This window comes from Aspergillus lucknowensis, assembly GCF_044049455.1.
Source record: "Aspergillus lucknowensis strain CBS 449.75 chromosome Unknown BJX67scaffold_90, whole genome shotgun sequence".
NCBI classification, from domain to species: Eukaryota; Fungi; Ascomycota; class Eurotiomycetes; order Eurotiales; family Aspergillaceae; genus Aspergillus; species Aspergillus lucknowensis.
Genome location: NW_027263634.1, coordinates 1 through 26,335, shown reverse-complemented (window position 1 = coordinate 26,335; position 26,335 = coordinate 1). Strand labels below are relative to the sequence as shown.

At 52.7% G+C, this 26,335-nt stretch overlaps 7 protein-coding genes across 7 annotated transcripts; 4 read left to right on the top strand and 3 right to left on the bottom strand.

Annotated features, from left to right (window-relative positions):
• Positions 1-804: 804 nt before the first annotated feature.
• BJX67DRAFT_392162 (uncharacterized protein) lies at positions 805-4,074 on the bottom strand. Its single transcript, XM_071034904.1, has one exon. The coding sequence runs from the start codon at positions 3,653-3,655 to the stop codon at positions 1,097-1,099; it is 2,559 nt and encodes an 852-aa protein (XP_070880566.1). The 5' UTR covers positions 3,656-4,074; the 3' UTR covers positions 805-1,096.
• BJX67DRAFT_334282 (putative TBC domain protein) lies at positions 3,971-6,839 on the bottom strand. Its single transcript, XM_071027561.1, has 2 exons — positions 4,939-6,839; positions 3,971-4,882 (listed from the first exon to the last, which is right to left on the bottom strand). The coding sequence occupies exons 1-2, from the start codon at positions 6,556-6,558 to the stop codon at positions 4,286-4,288; spliced, it is 2,217 nt and encodes a 738-aa protein (XP_070880565.1). The 5' UTR covers positions 6,559-6,839; the 3' UTR covers positions 3,971-4,285.
• Positions 6,840-10,699: 3,860 nt separating this feature from the next.
• Positions 10,700-11,719, bottom strand: BJX67DRAFT_334279 (telomerase reverse transcriptase). The gene is made up of 2 exons (XM_071027560.1): positions 11,169-11,719; positions 10,700-11,108 (listed from the first exon to the last, which is right to left on the bottom strand). The coding sequence occupies exons 1-2, from the start codon at positions 11,616-11,618 to the stop codon at positions 10,782-10,784; spliced, it is 777 nt and encodes a 258-aa protein (XP_070880564.1). The 5' UTR covers positions 11,619-11,719; the 3' UTR covers positions 10,700-10,781.
• Positions 11,720-13,679: 1,960 nt separating this feature from the next.
• BJX67DRAFT_334275 (uncharacterized protein) lies at positions 13,680-14,397 on the top strand. Its single transcript, XM_071027559.1, has one exon. It carries the CDS (start codon positions 13,779-13,781, stop codon positions 14,307-14,309), a length of 531 nt encoding a protein of 176 aa, XP_070880563.1. The 5' UTR covers positions 13,680-13,778; the 3' UTR covers positions 14,310-14,397.
• On the top strand, positions 14,398-15,050 carry BJX67DRAFT_334147 (uncharacterized protein). The gene has a single exon (XM_071027557.1). The coding sequence runs from the start codon at positions 14,486-14,488 to the stop codon at positions 14,924-14,926; it is 441 nt and encodes a 146-aa protein (XP_070880562.1). The 5' UTR covers positions 14,398-14,485; the 3' UTR covers positions 14,927-15,050.
• A 123-nt stretch (positions 15,051-15,173) lies between these two features.
• BJX67DRAFT_375894 (putative Rho guanyl nucleotide exchange factor) lies at positions 15,174-23,248 on the top strand (the record flags this gene model as incomplete). Its single annotated transcript, XM_071031767.1, has 17 exons — positions 15,174-15,590; positions 15,621-15,707; positions 15,738-15,785; positions 15,825-16,101; positions 16,135-16,225; positions 16,262-16,322; positions 16,380-16,506; positions 16,546-16,683; positions 16,723-19,781; positions 19,842-20,975; positions 21,707-21,922; positions 22,058-22,120; positions 22,212-22,239; positions 22,391-22,440; positions 22,497-22,516; positions 22,565-23,116; positions 23,188-23,248. 17 exons carry the CDS (start codon positions 15,174-15,176, stop codon positions 23,246-23,248), a joined length of 6,429 nt encoding a protein of 2,142 aa, XP_070880561.1.
• Positions 23,249-24,326: 1,078 nt separating this feature from the next.
• On the top strand, positions 24,327-25,380 carry BJX67DRAFT_392158 (uncharacterized protein; the record flags this gene model as incomplete). Its single annotated transcript, XM_071034903.1, has 2 exons — positions 24,327-24,513; positions 24,558-25,380. 2 exons carry the CDS (start codon positions 24,327-24,329, stop codon positions 25,121-25,123), a joined length of 753 nt encoding a protein of 250 aa, XP_070880560.1. The 3' UTR covers positions 25,124-25,380.
• Between the last annotated feature and the right edge of the window lie 955 nt (positions 25,381-26,335).

The following is a 26,335-nucleotide window of genomic DNA, read 5'->3' as shown; positions in this document are numbered from 1 at the left end:
CCGGCCTGAAGGCCATCGATACTGTTGTCGAGAGTACAGCCGTCCTCATCAAGAGCCGCAACGCCCAGAACCCGCTCGTCGAGTTGGTCGCGTCCCGTATCCGTGGTCTTATCAGTGTGTCCTTCCTTTTTTGACTCTCATCACTCGGTTAGTAGCATACTAACGATAACTTGCACCGTACAGCCGCCCAAAAATTTGTCCTCTGCCAATACAATATTCCCCGCGCCAGTCTGGAAACCGCCAGCGGCATCACGCCGGGGAAGCGCGCGCCCACGGTTACAGCGCTCGAGGAAGATGGTTGGGTTGCCGTGAGCTCGATGGTGGAGAAGAAGAAGATTGCAACGGTGATGGATGAGTTGACGAAAGTCGGGGCGACAGATATTCTGGTGCTGACTATTGCCAATTCGCGGACGGATTAGCCTCCCCCTGCCCTTTCTTTCCTTCACCAGTTTTTGTGCTACATCAAGCCTTTATCTTGATTTGTTGGTTTATAGATGGTTTTTTTTTGTTTGTTTTGATTTACTTTATTACTTTTTTCTTGCTTGTTTTAGGTTGGTTTTTTCTATATGACTTGTCACCATTTCTTGGCCTTGAGGACTGCTTCTTGCTTTTATGCCCCCAACTGGTTGAAAAGTCTTCGCGCGGAAAGGCACAAAAGTCTAGAGTGGATGAGATAAATGGTAAAGACTGACTAAACATGGGAAACAAGATCGCCCCATGATGCAGATATTAGAGCGCAGGTTCTCTACCGTCCCCGGCACTGGCAAGACAAGGACAGTCGTCACGACTTCTGCTGCTGAGGAGTCGGGCTGGTTTCAGATTGCTATGGCCCATCCACGGGAGGTTTTGGATGGGGTTGAAGGGGATATTGCGTGTTATACAAAAACACAGTATAATCTGTGATTTTGGATGTATATACGTCGCTCAACTATTAACAGCAGAATACAGGAATGCAATAAAATAAATAACTCACTCTATTTACGTACTATATGCTCTAGCGCATGTGAAAATAACAGTGTAATAGGGACATGGGGGTATCAAAATAATAAACCAGGGGAACAGATCCACAAACCAACAAAACCCACCCTTCGCTTCATCAAGACGGCGAAGCAGGAATCCCAACCCCCTCTCGCCTCCCCCGCACCAACGCCCTCAAACAAGCCCCAACCCCCTCCAAATCCCCCAAGAGCCCAACATGCCCGCGCTCCGACTTCACAAGCCCATCCCGGATAACCCTATACCCACTCGGGAGCATCGCCGCACTAGCCAGGCAAACGCCATCGCCAGCTGCAAAGGCAAGGTCATCGTATGCATCAGCGTACTTGATACCCTCGCGGGAGGCGACGCGGGCGCCGTAGACCGTCGGGACGGATTTCGAATACAACACCGAGAACGGCGGGTATCTGTTGTTTGTTTGGTGGTGCGGGTTGGGGAGGGTTTCGGACTTGAATTGGCGGATTTCGGAAAGGGTGCGGGTTAGGTAGGCCTTTGCGGCGTCGTGGGGGATTGTGATGGGTTGGTTCGTTGGGGAGATGAAGGAGGAGCCCTTGAGGTTTGCGGTTGGGCCGACGAGGCCGTCGCCGGTTGGGGCGACGTGTGAGGGTTTGAGATGTGTTGTTGGGGTGCTGGTGGTGTTGGGGTTGTTGTCGGTTGAAGTCGTGGTTGTGGTTGGGGTGTCGATGCCTGCATCCTCAGTTGAAGAGCTAGAGAGTATGGTCGAGAAGCGTTTGCGGATGGGGAGATTCTTGTCCTTCAATGATAGTGATGAAGAGGCTGTTCGGTTGGATGTTGGCATAGGAATTGCAGGGTTAATGCAAGGCGAGAGGCGATACTCGTCCCATGTATCTGGGTCGAAGAAGTCGAGGCGATATTCCTCCTTCGTACGCTTGTCGATGAAGCAGTGGCCGTTCTCTGGGAGGAGCACGAAGCTCGTCCGGAAGGTGAAGTTGACTTGCGCCGTCAGGACGCGGGAGCTGAGGAGGACATCATCGCCGTTGCGGAGAGGCCCCAGGATATTCACGCAGTGCTGGGGGACACCAGCGTAGAGGACGCCTGCGAAGAGTTCGGGCCGTTGGTTCACGGCATGTCGGGTGACAAGTCCGCCCAGGCTATGGGCGATGACCCAAGCTCCTCGCTTATGCGGTGGCACATCAGGAGCATTACACGGCAGCCCCTCGAGATAGCGAATTAGACGTTGCGAGAGGAGATGTGGGCTCAGGCGCCAATCGTAACCGTAGTTATGGACGCGTAGGTCTCCACGGACGGTGTTTTCGCACTTTTGTAGCCGCTTGAGCAGCCGGCGGCAGATGTCGACGGGGCCAATATGAGAGAGGACACCGTCAGGAATGACGGTCTCCTCCATACGCTCTTCGTCTTCATGTGTCAGACCGACCTCAAGGTCCACTTTGCGGAGATTCAAGCCGACTTTCATCGGCACCCAGAGCTGCCGCTGCGGCGGCTTAGCCGACCGCAGGATCGAGCCCCGATAGCCACCCATGATGACCACGTCTCCGGTTAACTCACTCATGGCTTCATAGAGGATGGGGTAGGTCGAAGCTAGGCTCGAGCGGGGTGATCTTGTCCAGGGCATCGTCGGGGGTGAGTCTTCACGATGCGCACGCGCCTCGTGCGGCGGAGCGTCCGTCGCGGTCGAGCCGAACGATTGATTGGTCGTGTTCGTCTCTGCCCGACGATGAGTTGCATCGGAGAGAAATTGCTTGTATCCCCAATCGCTCCGCAGGTCCTGAAAGTGAAGTGTGGGCATGCTTAACAACCGACTGCTGGAGTCCTGCAGGCTATCCTTGATAGCCTTGAACCGACTGTTTGTCTGAGAATGTATGTGCTCGTACTGAGGCCGATGCTCAAGCGACGATGCGGTTGAGGAAGCGCGCAGATACAGCGAGTGGTCCGACGACGATCGTCTCAATGCCGAGTTCGAGCGGACAAAGGAGTATTTACCCGGTGTCTTCGCAGACGGCGCTTGCAGCGGCTTCAGCTCGCCGATGGGGTCCTCCGCTGGGGCAACCACCGCACCATTCGAACCACTTGAACCAGGTGAGTCGGGGTTTGAAACTGAAGCCCGCGGAGACCTCGACGACGCAGACGCCGGTACAACCTCCTGCTCCAAGTTAAGCCGCGAGGACCAACTGCGCGAACGACGCTGCGTCAAGCTCCCCGTCCTCAGATGCAGGGATGGAAAGAACTTCTTCAGGCCGCGATAGGTACTGGTGCTCGTCTGGCTATCCCCGGACCACGCACGCGGCCGCAATGGCAACGTGCTCTTCAGCAGAGACCGAGTGAAGCTCGTCCGCGCACTTTCCTTCGAAAGCGCGGGTCCCGTAGGCTTCACACCCTCATCCTTCTCCTCTGCAAAAGACTCCGGCTCCTCCGTGATATCCGGAGCGAAAAGCCCCTCGTTGTCGAAGTAGCTGCCATTCCGCTCCATAATGCGACTCTTTTCCTCGGCCGGGGTAGAACGGGACTTGAGACGACTCTGGTCGTAGCCCATGCTCACCCCGATCACTCCGTCGGCTTCGTCAGCCGCACCGGCCGGTTGGGGAGGGCCCGCATCCTCGCTATCGGAGGGGCTCAGCTCCCCGCCGGCATTGGGATTGGCAATGGCAGTGGCGCCTGAACGACATGAGGCAGAGGGCATGATGGGAATTGAGCAGACATCCCAAGCAAGGAACACCGGAAACTAATGATAATAATGATAGAGACGGAGAAAGAAGAATAAGTAAGAAAAAAGGGTCTTAGGAGGCGAAGAACGAAGCTCAAGAATGGAACAGAGTAAGAAACGGTTCCACTGCACAGCCTCCGGGACTTCCGGAAGTAACTCTCACTCCCGGAGTCGCAGGCAGGTAAAGTAAGCTTGAACAAGAGCAATTGAGCGGGGGACTACTAAGAGTCGCGGAAGCTCTGGAGTTTGCGTCACTCCATCTTGATTCTGGGGATGATTGATCTCCATTTTGGAGCCCTGAATATAGTCGTTTCTTCGACTTTTAGCTGCGTTTTGGTGCGACGACGCTTGGAATCACGTGACAGTGCTTGTTCGATCGCTGATGTCAGCTGTGCAGCTGAGTCATAAATGCATCATCCAACCTGTCCGCTGCTGCCGAGCCTACGAAGGGCCCAATGGGTTCCACACAAAGAGCATAGTATTGCAGGGAAGGTAAGATTAAGAATGCATCTATTTACAGCCGGCTCTTGAGTAACCAATCATGTGCCGAGACTCGTATCCGTTCCATCCAGGAGTCTTCCATCAGAGCAGCGTCAAATTGACGGGTCATGGTTGGACGTGCACTTTGCCAGCTTCTCGCACCTCATTCATGAACCCGTCCTCGTCGCCAGCAGATGTCAAGATCCAATAGTTGCCGACGCTAGAACTGACCAGTGCACCACCAAAGCCTGCGGGAGCGCTCCGGCGCTCTCGAGGTTTGGCTCCCACATCGTGTGGTCCCCAGGCAAGGATGTTTTTCACCGCCAGACGGCTATGGTCGTCTGGCTTGGTAAAACTGAACAGTTGTGGCTGCAGGCATCCCAGGATCGCAACGGCGGCCCGGATGATGATTCGGTCGCCCTCAAATACCCAGCAGTCCCAGACGCGGCTGATGCGCTCCAAATCGAGGCCATTGGTGAGGAGCGATTGGAACATGGGTCCAAAGATCTCTTCGTCCGACAGGCGCAGCGTTTCGTAAAAATGAGTGGACAAGCGGGGAAATTTGTACCTGAGCGTCGCGGATGCGAGCGAGTAAGTACGACTCATCGCACCGCGGTCCATGGTCATAAAGGCAACGGGTAAAGGGCGGTTCAGCGCATTGGCCATTGCCGAGAACGCAGATGAGGGCGTTGGGAACTGAAGCACCAGAAGTGCGGCAATTGTCTGCAAATCATTAGTCCGATACTCCGTTTGTTGTCTTAAGTGGCTAGGATACTAACATGAAGACCATTCATGTAGCCAACGTCACTCCGGTACATGGCGTATGCTTCCAACACATCGATCAACGTATCACGCAGAGGGCCTCCTTCTTGGAAGAGGCTCAGGTCCGGAAATGCTTTCGAGACATCGCTCTGGATGGCGTCGAACCACTCCATCATTTTCTTATTGCTCTCACCGGAGTCACCTTCTGATTTGGTGCGGGCGTCTTTCGCCCGCTTGAGAGCTTTGTTATATGATTCATCAGACAACGCCAATTCATTTCCGATAGCGCGCTCCCAAGTTGATCCCCGGATGCGAGATGGGATACCTCGCCACCATAACTCGCGGGTGCGAGTCTCTCCAACAGCTTGACTCCAGTTGGGATACACATAGTCGTCCCAGATTTGCTGGAGTGTTTCCCTGGTGTTATCTCGCTCGCATTTGGCGGAAGCCGCCTTTGCAGCTCGACGCTTGTCTGCTTGCCGAGATTGTTCCATCATTTTCTTATATTCTTTGAGGTGTCGCTTTTCCTCTTTCTGATCTTTTGGAGGGAGCCAGCTAGGACGGGTGCGTGTCAGAACTTTCTCCTTCTCCTTGCTAATCGGGAGTGGGTCAATCATGATGTTGGACTTTTGCACAGGGGGCAGCTCGATGGCGCCCTTAGAGCTTCTCTTAGACTCGGCGCTAGACCTGAGCGAAGAGTGCCCACTCTGAAGGCTGTCACCACGCTTCCGGTCGTTCTCATCGGCGTGGTGTTCTAGAGCCTGAGTGAGGTTCTTTGCTTCCTCTGAAAGGTCGGACATCATGCTATTGTAGGAGTAGAGGCGTGGGTTTCGCGGGGAGATCTGCCCTCGCTCGGGACCTGCCGAGCTAGACCGTGCCATCTGTCTATTTGCTCGAGACGAAGCAGGGGATTGACGGGCTGGGGATGCGGCAATTGAAATCTCGGTGACCGAATGCGAGAGAGGGAAAGGCTGTGGACCGGGACTTTGCCGGTTAGGACTGTGGTCTCTGGACGCGGAGCGATCCCCAGCCGGCCGCGGGGAAATGGGCACGTTCCATAGACTAGCATCTTCCGGGAGTTCCTCGTCTGAATCATGATATTCTTCCTCCAGTTCCTTGAGCGACTTGCGGGTACGCTGCCACGATGGCTTTCGGACAAGAGACCGGGCACTGGTTGGCGATGGAGACAGGGTTTGACTTGAGGGAGACAAGGTCGAGCCAGGAGAGGGATGAAGAGGCGAATTGGACCGATTGCGACGAGATCTTGACGAGGACTGTGGGGTTTGTAGATCTCGTGTGCCCGTTTTCAGCTTAGGGCCGGGCCTGCCCTGAGCGGGCTTATATGGTTTCCTCGATGCAGGGGATACCAAATCACGCGTCGTTGTCGCTGGTGACTTAGCCAGTATCCGCGCTGCTGAAGAGCGCGCAATTCGGGGAGCCCGACCGTAGGGGACAGGAGAAGGTTCCATATAAGGCCCGGATTCATCCTCCAGGCCGATTTCTTCAAAGTTGCCGACATCCGTGAAGGCCCCGTCGGAACTGGATAAGCGCGAGGAGGATCGGAAGGATGAGGACTTGGAGGACTTGGACCCCGAGAGTTCGGGAGGGGAATTCGGCGCTGTGCAAACGGCCGTCATTTCATCGGGTGCAGCAGACTGATTGAGCCCGGGATCGTGTATTATATTATAATTATTGTAGCTCAATAATTGTAGAGATGAGAGCTAGGGTCGAAGCGAAAAGGCGACCGACCGCGTCGTGGTTGGCGAGGAATGCGCTGACCGGCGGCAACAGAAACGAAGGACAAGCGCGGAACTCGGTCGTTCCAACGGTCTTTGTATTAATATTTCACAAGGAGGCGTGGAGCCATTAAGCACCAGCCAATATCCAGCACTGGTATCAGGACTGCGCTGGACCTGGAGAGGTGGAAGGGATCACAGGGGGGCGAAGGCCAGGAAGAGGAAGGAAAGGGAGGAACGAGTGGGAGAATAAAAGAGCGAGAGATCGACGCAAGCGAAAGGCCAGGACGGATCGAAGTGGTCGTGAAAAAGCAACGAGGGACTAAAAGAGCGAAGACTTAAAGTTGGACAGAGGCGAGAGAGATCGATTCTTCCATCACCGAGTTCAGCAGATCGATTTCCAAGTTCTCAGCCGAAAGCAGGGAGAGGGACTGAGCTTGCTGCCTCAGGCTCTGATCTCCTCTCAGTCTTTCCAGACACGGCTGCTGCTGGTACTTGATTCGCTGTGTGCGGGCGATCGACATGAGAGCGACCGATGCAGTTTAGCAGGACAGCTCATGTCGATGTTATCGAAGCAAAGCAGCCAAAGATTGAGATGAAGGATGGAGCGGCTGTTCCAAGGGACGCCACCCAACACCCACATCCACACGTGCAGCTTTGAATCATTCTCTGTGCAACAACAACACACAAGGCTTGTTGACTGAGTATTCATCGCAAGGAGCAGAGTCCTGTCATCCTTCTCTTGTTTATTGATTCTTCGAGCCATCGCCACCCCCTTTCTGTCCCTGGCCACTCTGCTTCTCTTCCACTTCCAGACGTTCCACGGGAATGTCCACCACACACAGCAAGTATCCAACAATTTCACTCGACCAACCATGGAACCTCTCATCTCGGTTATGACTCCCTAATAATAGCCCAATGGCACCCATGAAAAAGACGACCACTGCCGTTCGAGTCATCCTTCCCTTGTTGTCAACCAGTCAACACAACCCCTTGATCCCTCTGTCTGTTCCTTTCTTCCCTGCCTACAAAATATTTCTGCTCTCGAGACTATGGAATCTCCCTCGCGAGGTCTGGAAGGAACCTCGCAAACTTAGAACCTCCACCCCCCGTACGTGAGATTACTCCTCCGCACGACCTGAGCCACCAAGGCGCCATTATTACCCAGAAGACTTTGCCGCGCTTCTCCCATCGTCCCGTCCAGCCAACGCAGGACTCCCGCATACCGTGTCTGTTTCCGCCCCAACACAAAGTGAAACGCCGCCGCCCCCAAATATCGTATTTGAGGATATGTAACCGTACACAGGCCATGTCGTCCCCGGATTACTCGGTATCCCAGCCGGATTACATCGCGGATTGTCCGGACCATGAGTTCCGGCCGAGGATGCGCCTGGCTTGGCAGTGACTTTGTATAACAGTGCATCTTCATTGCGGCTGTTACTAGGGTTGTGTAGAGGTTTGAGAGGACGGCGGATTGCGAATTGTGCGTCGCGTCTAGATACATCGGGGACATGGTAAGCTTGACTGATGCAAGGACCTTCCGATGGAAGGATCGCCCAGGAGCTCGCGACGACTCAACGCTGAGTGAGTCCGTGAGGGCGGCAGTGATTGACTCTGCTCCCTCGAGGATGCGATCCTGGTCTCTGAAGATCTCGAGCGTTCGCGTGTCGACGAGACTGCCGCAGTAAGGGAAGAGCGATGTGTCAACGAGCCGCGGGATATGCGCGCCGTCTATAGACGCGGCAAAATTTACCAGGCTCTTCGCGGGATTGACCGAGATACCGTATGCCGGCTGTCCCTTGAGCATCACGTGTAGAAACCGCATCGCGAGGTCACAGTTCAAAGTGACAAGTAGAAAGTCATCCGTTAGACGGAGGAGCAGCGCGTTGTCCGATTGCAGGAACCCCAAGACATCTCGCTCCATTTCCGCGTAGAACAAGTTGCATAGAAGACTCGACATGACCGAACCTTGCGGGATGCCATTGCGTTGCCGGAAATATCTCTTCCCAATCTTGACAAGATTATTCTGGACATGTTCGCTGAGAAGATCAAGCAGATTCTCACTGTTGTGCTCCTGCTGCTTGATTGTGTCGATGAAGACCGTGTTCCTTCTACCTGGTACAGCTCCACTGACGATACAATCCTTGAGATGATCGGAATTCGCCACTGAAGTTGCCCTCCCACGGAACTTCCGCCATGTTTTGGCCTGTTCAGATTCTCTTAACGACCACATAGTACTAAATTCATTCCCAGGTCTCATTTCCACGTACTTCATATAATGGTACGCCTCCTCAGAAACCAGTTGCTCGATCAGCCGCACCAAATTTTGCTGCGGTATCGTATCAAAGCAAGACTGGATATCAAGCTTAACGAAGTAAAGAGGCGTCTCACGACTCAAGCCTCTTGCAGCCAGTGACTCCTTGAATGCTTTCAATCGGGAATGAATCTCTCCAACAGAAGACATCCCCGACCCAAGGAGGTGCGTACGTCGCCTCTTCTCGTAGTCCAGCATGCTGTGGATAGGCGCAATCGTCGTGTTCACACTTGGGCCGAATATATGCTGCGTCTTTCCAGCCCAGGTCCTCGTCATGACCGTCCGCCGTTTTAGGTTTAGGATCGGACGAATACCGGTCGTCTTCGGAAGCAGCCGCAACGAGCCATATCCCAGAGCCCTTTTACTCAGGATTCTCTCAGCTTCCTCAAATGTCAATGCCTCGAACATTGAAGATTTAAGGTCCGCCAACGGCTGCGCGATAAGGCGGCACCATACATCATGTCGGAAGTAGAAGAGGCGGTTGCGGTGGACTTGCGATTCGGTCATGTAGAAGTTAGCACGTATGAGTGGCATCACGATGGAATTGAAAAGGTAGAATATGAATTCCGAGTAAAGTTCTTTGCGTTTCTGCAAGTCAGATAGTGAGATTTTGGTTCGTGAGGAACTCTGCTTCAGCTTTTGTGGCTCAAGCCACGGTATCTGAGTGATCTTCAATGGGTTAGCTGTTGCATCGCTGAGGTGAACACAGGACGCCGAACCTTTATATTCTTGCAGACCTCATCAAGGCTCAGATTCTCAAACCTACGCAGCCGTATGAATCTATCAACATGGCCAAGAATAGCTTTTTGGTGGAGACGGCCCTGTTCGCCCTTCCCGAAGAAGCCGGGGGGGATCAAGTTGCTAATCACTGCCCGACAAAAGGCAGATACAGATGCAGCTGGAGTTGCGTAGTCTGTTAAGTTCACCTTCGGTTTGGAAGCCGGCGTCTTGCGTTTGTGTCCAATATTTGAATTAGTTGGGTGAATAACATCGCGGTGGGATGCAGGTAGCTGAGTTATCAATTGTACCGAGCCTGAGGGTGAAGATTCAACAGCTGAAACCTCAGGTCCGTTGGCTTGACCTAGTATCCAAGGGGTAGAACACTATGATATTGTTAGTCGTCATCTGGAAGGTATTACAGCCCAAACACACCTGTTCAGGGCAGTAGTAATGCAGAAGCTCCTTGTAGCAGCAACGTCTATTCCTACTTTGCAACTGGCGGACCAACTCCACAGCATTCCCCCGAAGCCGTTTCGGTATGCTTACGGGCTCATGTCCTTCGATGGCAGTACACTCAGCCGCGAGAGCACGTCCTCGGTGTCGAGTCTGCCTAAGGTTCTCTTTTCTCGCAATTTCCTCTTCTCGGCCATGGTCCCCGGATAAGGTACTCTCGCGGAGTTTAGGATCACTCGTAAACACATTTTGCAAGCCAAACTGCCGAGGAAAGATATACTTCATCACATGCACGGTCTGCTGCAGTGACCGAGACGATGGATGGCGGTTAAGAACATCTAACAGCATTATCAGAATATGTGCGTCTCCTGATGCACTTCGAACTCACGATTAGGCATTCCAAAATCCACCCTTCCTTTCGCATTCAGGCGCGGGCGAGCGTATAACACATGTCTGCAGGAGAAGGTAACCATGCTAGAAGTCTGGCTATTGGCGATATCGTTAACTTCTGCAGAACTCGTGCTGGAGGATGCCTTGACAAAAGCAGAGGCCTTCGGTAGGGAGGTTTGAACAGGCTCAAGGGTTGATAATGCGCGTCCTAGGTTGCAGAGTAAGTTCCCGTAGCTTTGCCGACTATTTATAGGATGGTAGGCGCACCACTCAATTGGTAATAGACGCCCCTCTTCACATCTACGGCAGCAAAAATTCCACAATCCAACAAGAGTCCCAGCATAATTTCCTCCCCATTTCCCCCTAGTAGGGCGAGCACGTCGGTCCAGGGGGCTTGCTTGAGAATCTGGGCGTTCTTATTCGGAAATCGAGCTTCAATGCCCATGATACTGCACGGCAATAGCTTGCTATGGAAGTCGCTTGCGCGCTGAAACCCATGGCTGAGCAGATGCTGCGTTCTCTGATACAAATGGCCACCGCGAGTGAAGAGGGACGAGATAACAAAGTCCACGATCTGTAGTCGCAAGATATTCGCATTAAGTTGGCTGAAAAGCAGTGGGCAAGAACATCTTACCTCTGCCTGCGGACTCGCAGGCCCGGTATCAGTCCCAGTTTGAGTCTCAGCGCGCGTTTGCGTGTATGCGATGAAGTCCCGTCGCCGCGCTTGACTGCGAGGAGGAGATAGCTCCGCCCAGACACCCACCAGAGTTGTGTCTAGGAGGTGAGCAAGATCCGTTTCGTTCGCCGAAGGAGCAGTGCTTGGACTGGCATTTCCTGCATTGTCGCTACGCACGCCTGCGATTCTTCGACGGCGCGACTTGGACGAATGCGGGATTCGCTGCAGAAGGTACTCCCGCAGTGTCACCACTTGACGGTAATATTGAGAGATTACCGGGTGAGAGATCTCGGCCGCATTGGAGGCTGGGCTTAAATGACGGGACGTGCTCTTCGTAGATTGGCGTTGTGATGGTGGTTCGCGCGGCGCTTGCTTCGCCTTGACGGGTCTCTTCCGTTTCTTGCCCATGGTGTCTGAAAGTTTTGATCACCAGTCATCAGAAGGTTACGCCATAGATACCAATTGATTCGACGCCTTTGAAACTCCAATTGAGTAGTTCTCGGGTAGAACCCGAAAGCGAAGCTTCGGAAAGGGAGACGCGCCGAGACGCGCAAGCAACGCGATACTACAAGAGGTCAAAGAACTCCCTCCCATCAGGCCATGTTGTCGTACCACGCAGAAACCAGTCAATCGAGTCGCACAAGGAGAAGCTCAGATGGAATTTGCCTCGTCTGTGCAACTTCCTGGGGGAAATCAATACAATGGGGTCAAAGTTGGGGGAGGAATGGTGCTTGGCTGCTGGGATCAACATTCTGACCAGTGCTTAATTTATATTTGTTTCCCTGGACGCTTCTCAACATAAGGGATACTAACCGAGAGACACATTCTACTTTGCACGATCTTGTTCAATATTGATCCTGCGGCTTCTGTATCCCCGAAGCATTAAGTGCAGCTTTTACGTCGCACCGGATGCGCTCTCTGCAAGTAATTTGAATTGTGGTGCGGTACGCCGATCTATACAGAAGACGCAGCAACAAGTTTATAGTTCGATGCAGCCATCAAGCAGCGATTGAGGCATGTCGGGATTTATCGGGTATTTTACGGAGCGCCCTTCTCTGATCTTCGGCGGTCGGTGCTCTGTTCATGCAGGGCTCGCAGGCCCGTCTTATGGTCCCAAAGATGGATGCGCACCCATGCTTCCAAATGACCCTGGATAGAACTCGACCTCATGCGAGCCTACTTGGGGTCTGGACAGCTTGGTTTTGAATTACCCCGGCCTGGCCAACATGTGGCCGTCATGCGGCGAATTGATAATGGGTGGCCATTTGCTTCTACCCTTTATCTCGATATAATACCATTTAATCAAACATTTACCTACTACTTGTTGCACGTTTTGTAGGTTCAACTGGATGATTTCCCAATATGATCATGAAGTAGTTGCTGATTCGAAACTCTCGAAGAAGAACGAAGAAGCGAGGTCGACGCCACGGAACAGACCAATCGTTGGTCCGATAGTCAGAAACGGCAGAGCATTCAACGTAAGCAAGTGGTAATCAAACTTGTTTGAGAGAGTGGTGTCCATCAAGGATAGCGTCCATTGCGCTGGATATTTGGACTGGATATTCATTGGGTTCACGTAGCGAGGGCTGATTGGCCTTGACGGGAGACAGCCATAATCAGGCGTGGATTCATGCCTGATGAATTTCGCCTGGAGTGTGATTGCATGAGGATGATTGGGAATGGGGGCGATTCCACCTACCTGTGTGGTTCGTGGTCGCTCCTCGAGTTCATGCTGCTCTTCAGCTACGCTCCGTATGTGATTCCGAGTGGACGAGGTATAGAGGCGTAGTACATTTGGAGGTTATAAGCACTTTATTTGGCAGCTCGTGAGGGACTTGCCAGCAAAGTTCATGGAAATTGACTCCCCTAAATCAGGCAACAATTCGATTCGCCCACGATGAAAGCCTCTGTTTGCTGGCTCATCTAAGTTACCTCTAGGGTTGGTCAATTGGTGGAGAGGACAGAATTGACAGCAAAGCACGCCAAGCTTACAGGTCACATCAGACTTCTCGATGAAGGAGACGGTTTGAGTCTCAACCCCGAGAACCAAGACTACTCAACCTCAGAAAGGGACAACTGCCGATGAAGAACACCCAAGGTTTGGCGCTTCTGCGAGACTGCCGGGGTGGAGCTTGGAAGCCAACGGTGGAATTTCGGAAGAATTCTCTGAAGAATCCTCAAAAGTCAAAAATAATAAAATCAGCGAAAACTCTTTGTCGATCGAATCATTGAAGATGAAAATCCAGGTGTCTGGAACAACGGCGGCAACGAAGAGTCCCCACCTCGACACAAGCAGCCGGGAGGGTGGGCTGGTCCAGGCCCCGTCACGAGCGTTCCTGGACTGACCCAAGGATCGCGATTTGAGGGTCATTTATCGTCCGACTCATCAGCGTCCTTGAGAGTTGCGGCCGTGCTTGTGATCGATAATCCGAGAATGCCCCCCAATCTGACACCTCGCACAGAGACTTGTGGTACTCATATTTCAATCGGGTTCGAAATGATGGCCGCCTTGCCCTCTGGTTCTCAACGGCCAGAGAGTGAGGCAAGAAAAGATCCAGCGATGCGACGATGCCTGTATTTAATTTGAAAACTCTGACTCTCGGCGGCTTTCGCATTCCTCATTCCTCTAAAAATGTGGAACGGGATCTTTGCTTGCAGTCCAATCATTCTGGCTTCCAGAACAGTCACGGCCTTCTGATGAGACGTCTCGCCCTGGTGTTCGCAGTTTCAAGTCAATCTCAGATCTGTCGATCAAGGCATCAAGTTCAGGCTCTTTATTCTCGACTGACAAGGCTTGAGGGGAGGCGAGGAAGGGAACAAAGAAGCTGTGGGCTGATGAAGTTTCCGAGCCGTCGTTTGTCTCGGCTCGCGAGAGTGAGAGGACGATATCTTTTCAAACCAATGAATATTATTGACACTTCAATGAGAAGTAGGCCAGTAGAAAAACATCATTCTTGGGTGGGCGTCTTGGCCGCGGTTCTCTGTCTCGGTTGCAAGAGGCTAAGGGGGGCTTCAGGCGATGGCGGTATGACTCTGAAACAGCTGCAACCAACAATGGACAGAGGACTGAACATGGTCAACAAGAGAATCGAGACCTGAAGGGGACTTGACTCGTTCGAAAAGGAAACCATGGAACTGCACACAGACTAATGGGGTGGCCCACCTCGTCTCTCCAGACTCGGGGGGCTTGGATAAGGCGATTCTGGGCTCACCAGTGACGCCCAAGGACGTCGCCGTCTTCCCATTCTGTCTGCTCTGACTGCCCACTCCTGCCCATGACTATCGCTGCCCGTTCGCTGTCCTTCTCCTTCCCTCTCTTCTTTCTTTCTTTTGAATTCCGTTCTCGGCCTTATTACCGGCTCTTATTGCCTGTTGCTGCTATTATTGCTCTTGTCTTGCGATCCAACCACTTCGGACCTCGAATAAACCCCTCTCGGCCCGCTTGTGACAGCTTTTCCCCTCAGCGACACTTGCACTCGGCCCCCCTGCTCGTTGCTGCCCACTTCTCGCTGCTCGACGCCGTGCAAACGTCCAGTCACCCGTTCTCTCGCTGCCTCAACCGTCCTCCTGATTGCCTCACCTTCTCCTCCCCACGCACCTTTCCGCCAGGCTCCGAGAATCTTCCTTTTATCCTCCGCTCTGCTAACCGCTGCACGTCACTCGTTTCTGAGACCCTGCGGGACACAGGCCTCGGATCACCCGCTGAAGCTTGGTGATCTTGACCCTCATTTCAAATATGACGCGGTATTGGGGTAGTACTACCCGGTGACGATTGCCTTGTAGTTCTGGCCGGGCCACCTGCAACACTATCTGTGGCCACCAGCCGTGAACAACGCATCGCAAGACTAGCATCCTTGAACAGAAGCGGTCTCCACCAACCATTTCTGTTTGAAGGATCGCCCACAGGCGGGAGGCTAAAAAAACTGAACAGAAAAAAAAAAGGACGTCTCTCATGTGTGAAAAATGTCCGGCAGCGATGTCGAACACGTTTCTAGCCTTGTTGACGGCGACTCTCCCCAATCCCGGCGACTATCCTCGTCCAGCACCACCGAATGCTTCTTCGACGCTCTTTCCAATGGCTCCCACGACCCCCCGCTAACTCGACCGTCGCATCCACCAATATCCTCCCGGTCAGGTACCACACATACTACCCAGCCAGGTGTCTCAGGTCCACAACCTCTCGCGTTACCCGCGACCGTTGTTCCGGACGGTTATCCCACCCGTCACCACCGATCTTCCCCCGATCCTGACGAGTACTACCGCCCGCATCCATCGACCTCGTTCGCGAAGGACGATACCGGAATTCGAGCAGGAACTGGTTCCTCATCCAGAACCTCGAACACAGTCTCAGAGGCAAGATCTGTATATACATCGCAACGTGTGACCTCCGGGGCTGCCCACTTACCGGAGCTGTCGAGTATAGATCGGGTACAGGACCGTTCACCGTCCGATACCTCTAAGCGGGCCGGGACTGAATACCCAAGCGGTGCTTCCTTCGTACGGCCGCCGACAGTGCGCTCGAGACAGACTTCATTCAAAGACCTCATCAATAAGTTCAACAGCAATCCCGATAAAGTTCTCCCGCTCCCCTCCGCCTCCACATCTGCCTCTCAGGAGCAATCAAGGGCCTCGAGCCCCGTCGACTATAATACCGGACCTAGCGCAGCGCCTCGCAGGCGAGAGACTGACGGCTCGACATCGCAGAGCCAGCAGGCCTACCGGTGGAATCTGAAAGGAGACCCCGCCCAAGGCCCCCCATCACCAATCGCTCCGCCCTTTCTGAATACGGCTGGACTTGACAACGGCTCGTTGGATGACCTTCAGCCACCGAATTTACTTCCGCGGCGCCGCCTGTTTGGGGAATTGCTCACGGTTGACACGGGGTTTCAGGGTTATGGGATACCGTCATATTTGCGACGTCGAGGCTCTGAAGGAAGCATCCCAAGTCCAAATCCCGCGTTTTTCGATCAATCGGATCCGACATCGAACCTAACACCGTTAACCCCCACAGCGTGGTATCTGGGACGAACACCGTTCTTGGAAGCTGTGAGCACTGGGGAGCAGTCGAATCGCCATCGGCGCACAAGGAGCGATATCCCAGGAAACTCGCCCGTGGGTGCAAGTACGCACCCGCCTGACCCTGACATGGCGGTCTCCTCCCCCTTGCAGCTCGGTTCGCGAACGTCTCTCGATAGCCCGCATTCCAAGTCGCGCATTCCTATCTCCTCCCACCGCCTCATTTCACCTACCGCTTCTGACCGTTCTTCACCCTCCCCCAAAGCTGAGTCACCAGTGGGTAGCCGCTTTAATACTCAAACCCCTCTACCACCCAAAGGTGTCAGCCGTCTCCCCAAACCATCTCCCCGATCTCCACGCGACCTGGCCACCCATGGCCAGTCAACGCTCCTCAAAACTACCACCACAACTACGGCTCGCGGAAGGCGAGAAATGGGTTATGGGCGGTCCCGTACTGGTCTTCCTGAAAAGAGCCCCCTCCTGGAAGCGTACATAGCAGCCCCGCCTCCCAAGAAATCGCCTCCTTTGCGCAGTTCTCGACCTCGCCAACCAATATCACATACCGCGTCATCGGCGGCGCGGTCAAGGGTCGGCGAAACGGTGTCAAACCTTCAGAAACAGATTAACCGAGAGCGAGAGCCACGAAATTCGAGATTACGAGACCGAAGATTACCGGAACTGGGGAACGTTGATTTCGCGACACGACGCCAAAAGATTCAGCAGGCTTTCAACCGCACTGTCAAGGAGAATGAAAGAAGAAAAGAGGAGGCTGCCGAGCTCCGTCGCCGGGCTCATGCCCAGGAACCCTCTGTGAAGCGAGATGACAGCCGGCCGCCGGAGTCTGAGTTATCCGAGAATAAGTCAGCGGCGTTAGAGTCTTCTGCACAACCGGACGATGCGCCGACTATCATCGAGGAGAATTTGGAACCTTGCGCGGATGAAACGCCCGTGAAAGGAGATACACAGCCTGTTCCGCAACTTCACGTCAACACGAATGTTCCAATTGAAGATATGCGCGCGATAACAATGGATTCCCCAACATTAGGGCACCCGAGTTTGGCCCTAGAGGAAGGGCGTGGCTCCAAACCCTCCAACATGGCCCCAGCCTCGTCTGCCGCTTCATGCTCCGAGGAGTCCCCTGTGACTGCATTTGATCCAGAGCCGCAGACTGAGATATCCCGAAAGGATGTGCATACTTCTCATAGGACGTTGCTGAGCGAGATCATGCGCATCCGTGAATCAAGTCCCAGCAGCTCCTCGTGTGATGAAAAGGAATATGACTTTTCTGACAACGACGATAAAGGATCAATACCAGTTGTCCTCAATGACAACCTGGGGAACGATAATATGCTTCATAGAAATGAATCTCAGGAAGTCCCGGACCCTTATACACAACGAGCTGAAGCTTCTGGCGTCTCATCGAACCGATGGAGTTTGAGTTCGTGGTCCTCGTCTCTGCCCAACCGGCTCTCCACAGATGACCAATGTGAAGGGAGCGGAGATGATCTCTCCCAATTGCGGCAATCTACAGAAGACAGCGAATTGGTGACACGATCATGTTCTGCTTCCTCGAGTACTCCGTCTGACACTGGGAAAGAAGCCTCTGGTTCCCTTGTACAGACTACCGGTGTGGTCCATGAGCCGAAGCAAGAGGACATACCCTCCCGCAAACCCTACGGGCACTCTAAAACACCAAGTCTGGCAAAACTTGGTGGCTGGGATTCGAAGAGGATTACTCAGCTTTATCTCGAAGAACTTGCACGTGGCGGGGACCGAAACCTCCCTCTTGATGTTCGCAGCTCCCCCGAACCAAGATTTTCCATTTCAGATTCAAGGGCAGATGGCGGGGGGACCGATAGCCTGACCGAAGATCCCGTCTTAGTATCTCGGCCTGACGGGATTCCCGGGTCTGCTCGACACTCTCATACTGCCAGTCTGGTGTTACGAGACGATTGGGAGCATGCGTCTCCTTCAATTATGGATTGGATGCAGGTTGCAGCCGACGATGCGTCCGCGCCACAGGATTCGGCGCCTGATACTAGCCCCCAAAACGACGGTGTCCCAACACCAAGACTTGTGACTTCTAACCCTCCTGTCGCATACACTGAAGATGGTAGTGCAGGGCTCGGCCTGGCCATTAATATTCAATCACCGCAGGAGTCAGGACAACAGGAGCGTTGTCCTCCGCCGATGCCTCTCCATGAACCCCCCGCACCTCCGGTAGAGGCAGAAACGGGTCTCAGTGTCGTTCGTGAGCCGCTAGACCGCTCTTCTAGTGTTCAACCCATCCAGCAACCTTCGAATAATGCGGTAGCTGCGATTTTTGCACCCCTGGGACCTGTGCACAGTACTGGCAGCAGTGAGGACTCCCTCAGACGCCATGAACCATCGCCGTCTCCGCAGGCAAGAGACTCATCCGCAACATCGTTGGTTCCTTCGAGTTTAGAGCAACATCGCACAGATACATCCTCCCCTACCCCAGATCAGCGGCGCCTCAAGAAACGGCGACACGTGATCAAGGAACTTGTGGATACCGAATACACGTTTGGGAGAGATATGAAAGTTGTGGATGACATCTATAAAGGCACATCAAGTTCCTGCTTGGACCTCTCGCCAGAGGATGTCAAAACACTCTTTGCCAATTCTGATCAAATTGTTCAATTTTCCATGACTTTCCAAGACGCACTGAAGGAGGCGGCCAAGAGTGTATATGTCATGCCCAAATCCCAACGTTGGAGTAGCAAACGCAGCGGGCGAAGCCACCATGCTCATAAGAACGATTCCGAATCACAGGAGGGAGTAGGGCCTTCAGAATTGGAGAAGGACAGAGCGACATCAGTTGGCCGGGCCTTCATCACTCATATTCCCTATATGGAGAAGGTTTACGCTGAGTATTTGAAAAATCATGATGCTGCCAACAAGAAGCTTCAGACGTTACAACGAAGCCCAAACGTGACTATTTGGCTGAATGAGTGTAGGGAGTGGGCGTCGGACCTTACGACCGCCTGGGATCTTGACTCCCTGCTCGTTAAACCAGTGCAGCGGATCCTCAAGTACCCCTTATTGATCTCTGAACTTCTTGATTCGACACCCTCAGATCATCCAGACCATTCCTCACTCGCAAAAGCCTTGGACGAGGTTACTAATATTTCCGTTCGTATCAATGAACTGAAGAGGAGGGCAGATTTGGTCGGCCAGGTAGTTGGCCGAAAGAGGAAAGAATCAGACGTGAGGATGGGCCTGTCAAAAGCCTTCGGTCGTCGCACGGAAAAGTTGAGACAGCAAGTCGGCTTGTCTGACATGGTTGCCGACAAGGTTTATGACGCGCTATCCCAAAGATTTGGGGACAATTTCTTCCAGCTACAAGTGGTTATGCGCGACGCCGAGATGTATACGCGCGAGACTCAAAGCTCCATGGATCGTTTCCTCGAATTTGTTACCGCAATTGAGGCCTTCATCGATGTTTTCCAGACCAGCTATCCGGAGCTTGAGGGAAAGTGGCGCGTCTTCAAAATATCGGTCCAAGACATCATGGCTGTGACCTTGCCCGAGCATGTAAGTGCTGGACCGTAGTATCTAGGGTTTACTTTATGCTAATCCCCTCATTTTACATAGCTCGATGTTGTGAGGAAGAGTGTGATCGATCCAATGGTCACGTTACTCAAACTCCATGATGGACCACAGAGAGTGATGAAAAAACGCGACAAACGTCTAATGGACTATGCCCGCTTCAAAAGTATTACAGCCCGAGGAGACAAGCCTGACAAGAAGACGGTCGAGCAAGCAGATCAATTCGTTGCCCTCAATGAGACCCTCAAGGATGAGCTGCCCAAGCTCTACTCACTGACAGCCAAATTGATGGAGGCTTGCTTAAAGAACTTTGTCCAGATCCAGACGACTTGGTACATTGTGTTGCAAAAGAAGATAGGCCCTTTGATTGACTCGTTCCCTGAAAACGTCCAGAGGGTCATTGATGACTGGACGACCCGGTTCAACTTCTCGGAGGCGCAGGTCCTTTCACTCGGCATCTGCAATGGCTCCTTGCTTGCCGATACAGTCAATCTTGTCAATTTCAATACTCCTCCCACGGCGCCGGGCGTTAGCTCCCCCCGTCGGCCGTCGACGGTCCATAGCTCGAGTACTCGCACCATGGAGGAGTCTCCCAAGGTCTCTCATGATTTCAGCACCGGCAAAAACTCTTTCCAGTCTTCCAGCGTTGACGGCCAGTCTCAGATATCTTACGGTCGTCATCGCGCCGATTCCGCGTTTTCTGGCCGACAAGGACCTGAACCATCGGAGCTGCCTCGAAGTCAAGTGCCGCAGCAGGTTACCGGTGCATCAACAGCACCTGTACCTACGTCGTCACATTCGCACAATGAACCTTTCCCTAGGCTTCCTACGCTGACCCTCGACTCCCCGTTTTTGACAGATGTTATACAGTCATCGAATGATGGTAACACGGCGGACGAAGCCCATCCTACGTCCCCTGCGGGTCGATATTCGGGCTTTTTCTCTTCGGCAATGCCCATGTCAGACAACCCCCAGGAGATCCCTGATTCGGATCCTAGCCCTACCAAAGAGCCTACCGTTCTGTTCCTTGCCGCAAGCATTTATGAATTCAATATAGATCGAGCCCGTCGCGAGGCTGGATATCCGTATCTGACGTATGTTGCCGGGGAGATCTTCGATGTCATCGCCGAGAAGGGTGAACTTTGGCTAGCTCGGAATCAAGACGACCCAACTCATCAAGTCGGTTGGATATGGAACAAACACTTTGCTAAGCTCTCGAGCTGAGGCTGCGCAGCTGTCGAAATCCCTATTCTTATCCTGTGACGAAAGAAATGTGTCACGATCACGAACTCCATGTTTATGCCTGTTTGATTGGCCAGTTGAGCCTTCACGCGCGACGCTGGAGCATTTTAAAACTCCGGGGCTATTCAGCCGCGGCCTGGTTCAAACACCCAGATCCATTTTGATTGGATCTGCTTCTGATGTCTGTGATGAGCATGCTTTGTTAAGCTCCCCCTACATACTTATGGGGCAACCCACCATTGGAGGACTGTTTCCTTCGACTTGTACTTTCCTTTGTCAAACCTCGGAGTGGCTTGGATTAAATGCTGGCAGAATGTCTGACTACTTTCTGTTTATTTTCGTCACTCGAGTCGAATGCACCCGGTGAGCGAAGTGTATGTTTTTGTTCTGCAGAAGCCGGTGTTTACTTTTCGGCCATCTTGATGGAGGAAAATACTGCATACCCACAAGGATGGCCGTGGAATGTATATTTAGATACCCCTTAGCCCGTGACAATATGTTGATTTCAATAACGCTCTTCCACAAAGAGTTGCATGAAACTTGTGCGCCACAGATGGCGTGTGGCTCCCCCCGCTGCTGCGCCACGGTCCTCCCCAGGATGGCCGCAGATCGTCATTCGTCACGGCGTCACAGGCAGACAACCTCAGGCCTTCTTTCCCATGGCTCAGGTCGCTGCCGGAACCACGCTCGGTCATCCTGCTCGCCGTGACGACTTTACCCTCGGCTTTCTCCTATCCTCTCTGCAGATATTCCTCGTGTCGCCTCGTTTCCGCAGCGTTTCACTCTATCGAGCCACTTCCCGTCTTGTTGTACGCTCCCCCGCGGCACTCCACAGCTTCGGGCGGACTATTTCAACGCCGAGGTCGTCGACTCCCCGATTCCGCGTCCACCGTACATATATGCTGCCGTCCGGATCCTGATAGGGAGCGTCGTTATCCGCCCCCCTCCGCCGACCCGATTTCGTCGTCTTAAAGATTGGATTGCGCGCCGGGAAAGAAGATACAGTGTTCTCTGGTTAGACTAAGATGCGAGACGGCGGACTGGGGAAACTTCATAGGCGGATGAGGCGGTTTGGAGATACGGTACGTTATCCAGGAATTCTCTGCTTTAGATTAAGTTCCTGTTTCGCCCCATTGATTGTGCTTGGGGACGGAAATCTAATGGGTGTTCTAGTTGAATCCGGACGACGCTTACCTTAGTTGTGAGTTTTGGTGAACCTTCACCCCTGAGTCTGTGGAACTGGAGAATTCTGATTGAATCGGAGTTCGCAGACCACGATATTAGGTGTATGTTGCGACTTTTAAAGTCCCCTTCGGGGGAGAAATTGTCACGCTAACTTTTCGGCGTTGTAGTAACAAGAGGCGACTTACAATCTCTCAAGGATGACTGGCTGACTGATAATGTTCGTGGAACATAAATGGCACGCTGTAGTTGAGGTGTGAGCTGACTTGCTACTAGATCATATCTTTCTGGGAGGAGTGAGTTTCGCGGTTGTTCGTGGCCGTCGCGAAAACTAATCGTTCCAGATATTTGGAACGCGAGTCCTTAGTGCAGTACAAGACCTCCAACATCGTGCTTCTCCGACCAAGCATGTCCTTCATGATCTTACAGACGCCAAACCCCCATTCCCTTCGTGATGCATTACCGGATTTCACCCGCACTACGCATGTCTTTCTCCCCATCAACGACTGTCGGAATGTTTCGGAAGCCGAAGGTGGCACGCACTGGTCCCTGCTCTTAATATCGATAGTAGATGGAATAGCGTTCCACTATGATTCTTTACCCCCAGGGAATTATTGGGAAGCTCGGACGGTCACCATGAAATTTGGCGCTCTTCTCAATCGGCCGATACGGTTCATCAACCTCGAAGACTCACCCGTTCAGGAGAACGGCAGTGACTGCGGTGTATTCGTTTGCCTCAGCATGCGGCACCTGCTCCTGAAACGACTGCTCAAGGCCAACTCGAATGAGAAGATTAGCATGAGCTTAGGTGGATGGAAGGTAGATGCGCGCTCGGGCCGCAAAGAAATTGCCAAAATCATCGAGGGTTTCCGCAAAGAAGGCGAAAGGCGAAGATCGTATGTCGATGCCGTCGGTTCTGATATTACCATTATTCTGGTTCTGTTACTGACGACTCCTGATAAAATAGTGTGAGCGTGAGCCCATCGGGATCGGGGAAGAAATCGAAGACGCCTCCGCGGATCGAATGATGACTTACTTCTCGCATTCCTATACACATGGGTATTACCATATGGCGTACGCGGATTGTTGAAATGAGGAGTCCGTTGCATCGGGTGTACTGAGGTTCGGATTAATTGGGACTTGATATTGAGTTGTCCATCGTCATGCACATGTATATGGACACGAGCACGAATTATGCTTACGACTGAAGAGAGGCTGGTACTGCTGCCCTCGGGTTTTTATTTCTATACTGTTTCCTTCTCTGTCTATAATTTTTATCTCTCCTTCCTGTCTTTGATGTTGATAGCGTCATGACTCTTAGCATATGTCTCAATGAGCGTTTTGACGGTGCTATAATGCCCCTGTACCTTGCTGGACCGTCACTTGATATGCATAGAAACTGGGATACGAAATTCAAAGTATTGATTCATGCAGATGCGATACTTCAAGCTGAGAGATTAATTCTCGGACCCTCCACTAAGTGATATGAATTTCAATACAAATCAGTCGCCTACTGCGACAAAGGTACCCCTATCCTGGACAATGCAAGAACAATTTATAGGGGTTTTACTTTACCCAGGAGTGAACCATGAGTTGTTTTGTCTACATATCAGTATTACTCAGGTACTTGCCCTTGATTGTTATTTCTGTGGTATCTCTTATGCCAGTTAGAGCCACAGTGATTTGATCTGCTAAATATCATGGATGCTAAAAGAAGACAAGTGAATCCAAAGACTTGCTGAGAGTATCTTTCTCATACTGTATCCAGGTTAAGGGGGTAAATGCATTTCCTGCTGTTTTGAGCATATTTTGAGCATGTTTTTGATTGCCCCTGATCTTTTTGATATTGCCCGTCGCTCGCCGTTGCCTTGACACTGAGGGTCTCCCCTCCCATATTTACCTTCTCGTCTGTCTCCTCTCTCCCTTCTTCTTCTCTTTTCCTCTTCACACCTCATGGTTGTTTCGATTGCTAGTATCGTGTACTGCTCACGCTGCGCTCGATCGTTCTCCCATCCTTGGTGCTTACTTACCTCTCTTGGTCCTTGGCCACTCTCCCATCTCTCCATTTCGCCTTTCGGTTTCCTTTGTGTGACCAGGTTTTGCGAGATGGCTCGCCTCTGCATTCCTGGGGTTCGTTGTCAGAAGGGCTCGCATCCCGAGACTGCGCGGTTGAAGACACGCCCTGCCGTTCGTCCTGTCCCCCGACTTGTCACCAACCGGGCCAATCTCGGGACTCCGTGCCGTTGGATGATGCCGGTTTCGACTCCTCGATCCAGCGTCCGTCCCTTCCCGAGTCTCGAAAGGGCTCCCGTCTCCCGGTTCGTTCCCCGGCTCCAGCACAACCCCGTCCAACGTCACGTCCGTCCTTCCGTGTCTCCTCACGCCTTGAGGAAAGAAGGGCGGCCCGGCAGGCGCGACCTAGACCTTGGGCTCGGGCTCGGCCCAGGTCTCCTGTGACAAGCCGATCAGACCTGCCGTCGGCGAACCTCGTCAAGCCCCCGTCCAAGCCGAAGGTCCAAGCAACACGCGCGAAGTCGAGAGCTAAGCCGGCGATCTTGATCAAAGGCCCGCGCAAGGACAAGTCGGTGAGGAAGTGCGTTCGCTTCGGGGCGACCACGACGGTTTCCGTCCCTCGCTGGATCGTACGGCGAGAGCACGTGTACTCCGCTCCACCGTTGGCCATGGGCCATATCCAGGGGTGGTCAGTCACACCTCTAGCGGAGCCCGACGAGGATGGGGAAGAGGAAAAGTACACCACGTACTGGGGTTCCGACTCCTACGTGATATTGACCTCGAACCACGCCGAGGGGCCTTGCGACCGTTACGGGTGCGCATGGAACGCGCTGGGCTGGGTCCAGGCCATGAACCCGACATGGTACCCGGAGATGGTCTTTGAGGCGTGAGAACGGGAAAGGGAGATGATTCGACAACAAGGAGGGTTCTATCCTTGAGTACTGCCTCCGTTCTCCCAGCCATTCGGTAAAACATCACTCCCCAGACTCCTTTTTTTTTTGGCCTGGCGCTGGTCTGTTGAAGTCCATCCAGGTGCTGCTGATGGTTTATAGATCGAGCTGGCGTAAATCCTGTGGTGATATTGGTGGCTCAGCTCCGTTTGCAAAAACGCAAGTCATTCATATCTCTCGTCTTGTGACAGCGGCTAACACCTCCCAGGGGACATTCGGAAGATGGTTCCCTATTTATACAGGGGTAATGACGCACACCCGTACGCGGGGTTTAAGTCGTAGTCCATCGCCGGAGCGCCAGCAACCCCGCCGACACGGACCGCTCGACCATGGTGGCTCAAGCGGAGGGTGATGGGGGTAAGTACTCTCTCTTTGATAGTTAGCCCTGCGGCAACAGGCGCTAACATCAGTAGTTGATGGCGGGAATCATCGCTCCGCCAACACTGAAGACGAACCGAATCCCCTCATCATGGTGGATAGGACGATGGGGGTAAGTCTTGTCTCTGGAGATAGATAGACTGAGGATTGAGCTCTGGAGAGACCTTGACGATTCAGCAGTTGGTTGGTGGGAAACGTCGTCCGATCGTCATAAAGAAGCCATGCTCGAAAGGCTTGAATGCCTTAAGGTGAGCGGTATTGCATCTTAAGTCGGATGTTGACGTGTTGACGGTGTAACTAGACCACAGAGCAGGTTGCAGCTCGCTAAGCCTCGAATTTTCGGTCGCGCCCCACGAAAATGATTAGTAAGTGGCGTGGCGCTCATGTGACCCACAATCTGGGTGTACACAGGTCACGCCACCTTGAAAACGTGGCCGCGTGACACTCATCCCCTTCACATGACCGCCAAGGCCATTAATCAGCAATAATGTGACACGCGAACTTCTTTTCTGTGAAACTAAATTTCGGAAACCTAATTTCCCTTTACCTTCTTGAAAGTCTTTAAGACAACAAGTGCTTTGCAACCGGTTTCTAACTGATTATTATTTTACCATGGGCACTCAAGGTGATTTGTTTGATTTTGATGAACTTGTTGAACCAAGCCTACAGCAGGATTTCAATTTACCAGTATTTATTCCTTCCAAGTACTCAATAACTGCTTACTAACTACTAAATAGGATGGCCCTATGCAATTGACAAAGTCAAAAAGCAATC